Source organism: Limulus polyphemus, unplaced genomic scaffold (assembly GCF_000517525.1).
Source record: "Limulus polyphemus unplaced genomic scaffold, Limulus_polyphemus-2.1.2 Scaffold5627, whole genome shotgun sequence".
NCBI lineage: Eukaryota > Metazoa > Arthropoda > Merostomata > Xiphosura > Limulidae > Limulus > Limulus polyphemus.
Window position 1 is genome coordinate 38,798 of NW_013671237.1, and position 2,169 is coordinate 40,966.

Below are 2,169 nucleotides of genomic sequence, written 5' to 3' on the forward strand. Positions count from 1 at the left end.
ACGACATTAATTTCTTGACGATCTAATAGATATACAGACTCAGGTTTATATTTATCCATACATTCAGATCATAAAATGTGATTTAAGATTTTCACTTTTTCAAGCATAATCAAGAAATATTTCCCACTGGAAAAACGTGACAAGTCACGTTTACACAAGTTGCTACTCTACAATATATCCGTTCAATCGTTGAATGTTTCAGTCAACTAGAGAATCAAATAGGTATTCATGCTAAAACATACCAATCTACTCATCTGTGTGATCATGCTGTTGAAATATAGTTATGGAAAACCTGCAGGGAAGATGGGTACACGACAACCTTACAAAGGCACCTTTTCCAATAGGAACTATACTGTAGGGCTATTCTCAAAATGCACAGTCGTCAAATAGAGCATTTCCGTACGTGACATGGACTGTAAAAACGTGGTAAGAGTCCATAATCGCTTCAATCCAACATATTCAACCTATTTAGTGGCGACATGAAAATCGTCCATTTCTTTTCTTTAAGTACATTTTTATAGAGTATAGTGAAATCTTTTCCAAACAAATATATAATAAGTGTTTTGTTACTAGAAGGCATCTTTGTGTCGTGACATTTTCACACACGTGTTCATTATCAATTAATCAAATAAAACATAAGAACAGAAAGTGGGTTATTATACAATTAAGTTAAATTATTTTAAAGAAAAACAATTGTTAAACTGGAGTAGGTAATTTAATTCAAAAGAAAATTGTATCTCTTTTAATGAAGATGTTTTGTTATCAGATAGGTTCAATCTATATCTGAAAAGTCTAATGAAAAGATTTGAAAAACGGCTAAGTCACATTTTCTTCATTTAAGGTGTGTAATCAGTAGACAGGAGTCGCTCATATAGTAGTATTTTTGTTACTTGTGACTAATGCGAAACTTAAAAGTCTGGCATATACAAAAGCAAAATAAAATAGAAACAAGTGACGTCCCGTGAACAGCCGAACACTCCATGAGATTGGATGTTATATGTCATTCACTTATAAAATAGTAAATCAAAATTTGATTTATAATCTCTAATTTTGTTTCATTAAAACACTAATTATGAAATAACTTAGAACAGACTAAAAGGAGAATATGAAAAACATATTATACAAACGAAGTATTTGTAAAAAGCGACACCAACACAGAAATTGAAAAACAGGAATATACTTACCTTTCTCTCTTTCACCTATACAATTAGATTGATAAAACGAAACTTATAAACGTTTAGAAAGAAGACAGTAAAACATTTCACAGAGAGAATTTTAATACAGTACAACTAAACTACCTTTCTGTCGTTTATAAACCAGGAAAGCGTCGCAGGTTTTTTAGATTTCGCTGAGGAGCAGTTGACGTTTACCTTGTCACCAACTTGGTATTTTAAAAGACCTCCATTGATGATAGGGTTATTCGCCGCTAAATAAAACAAATAGAAATTTTGGAAAGTAACATCATTTGGTAAAGAAACCTCTATTTTAAGCGATTTTTCTAGCGACTACTTTTTATGCTCAAACTAAATCACTTCAGGTGTTTTGAAAGTTTCTGTCACTTTTAAGAAATGAATTGCTCTAAATATTTTAAACTGAGCGATACTTTTTAAAAGAGAGTTGGCAGTGTAAGATGTAAGTTTATTCTTAGATTATAAATTAATATACTTTTAACTTTTTTAGTTCGTCAATTACAATGTTATCTTAGGTTTGATGGAAATAATAAATACATTTGTGATTTTCCATCTCTTATCAGCATATCGTGAATTTTGATGAGAAAGAAAGTGTAAAGTTCCATCTCTTCATCGCTGGTTACTAACTTAACTAAATGTTGAGGAATTTTACTAATCATTAGTGAACCTTAGACAAGCACACATCGAACTAGCGGTGAAGAGATTGAACTTTACACACTGATGATTAGTACAATTCCTCAACATTTATTTAGTTTAGTAACCAGCAGTAAGTAAATTGAACTTTACACTTCGATGTATGCTTGTCTAAGGTTCACTGATGATTAATACAATTCCTCAACATTTATTTAGTTTAGTAACCAGCAGTGAGTAAATTGAACTTTACACTTCGATGTGTGCTTGTCTAAGGTTCACTGATGATTAGTACAATTCCTCAACATTTATTTAATTTATTAAGAACCTTAGACAAGCACACATCGAA

General features: G+C 31.1%; 1 protein-coding gene across 1 annotated transcript in view; it reads right to left on the bottom strand.

The window, feature by feature from the left end:
• The window catches only part of LOC106472805, a 24,922-nt gene that overhangs the window by 6,656 nt on the left and 16,097 nt on the right, over positions 1-2,169 (bottom strand). Inside the window, exon 5 of the mRNA XM_022401347.1 lies at positions 1,299-1,426. Within this exon, the coding sequence (XP_022257055.1) occupies positions 1,299-1,426 (128 nt within the window). The remainder of the gene's footprint in view (positions 1-1,298; positions 1,427-2,169) is intronic.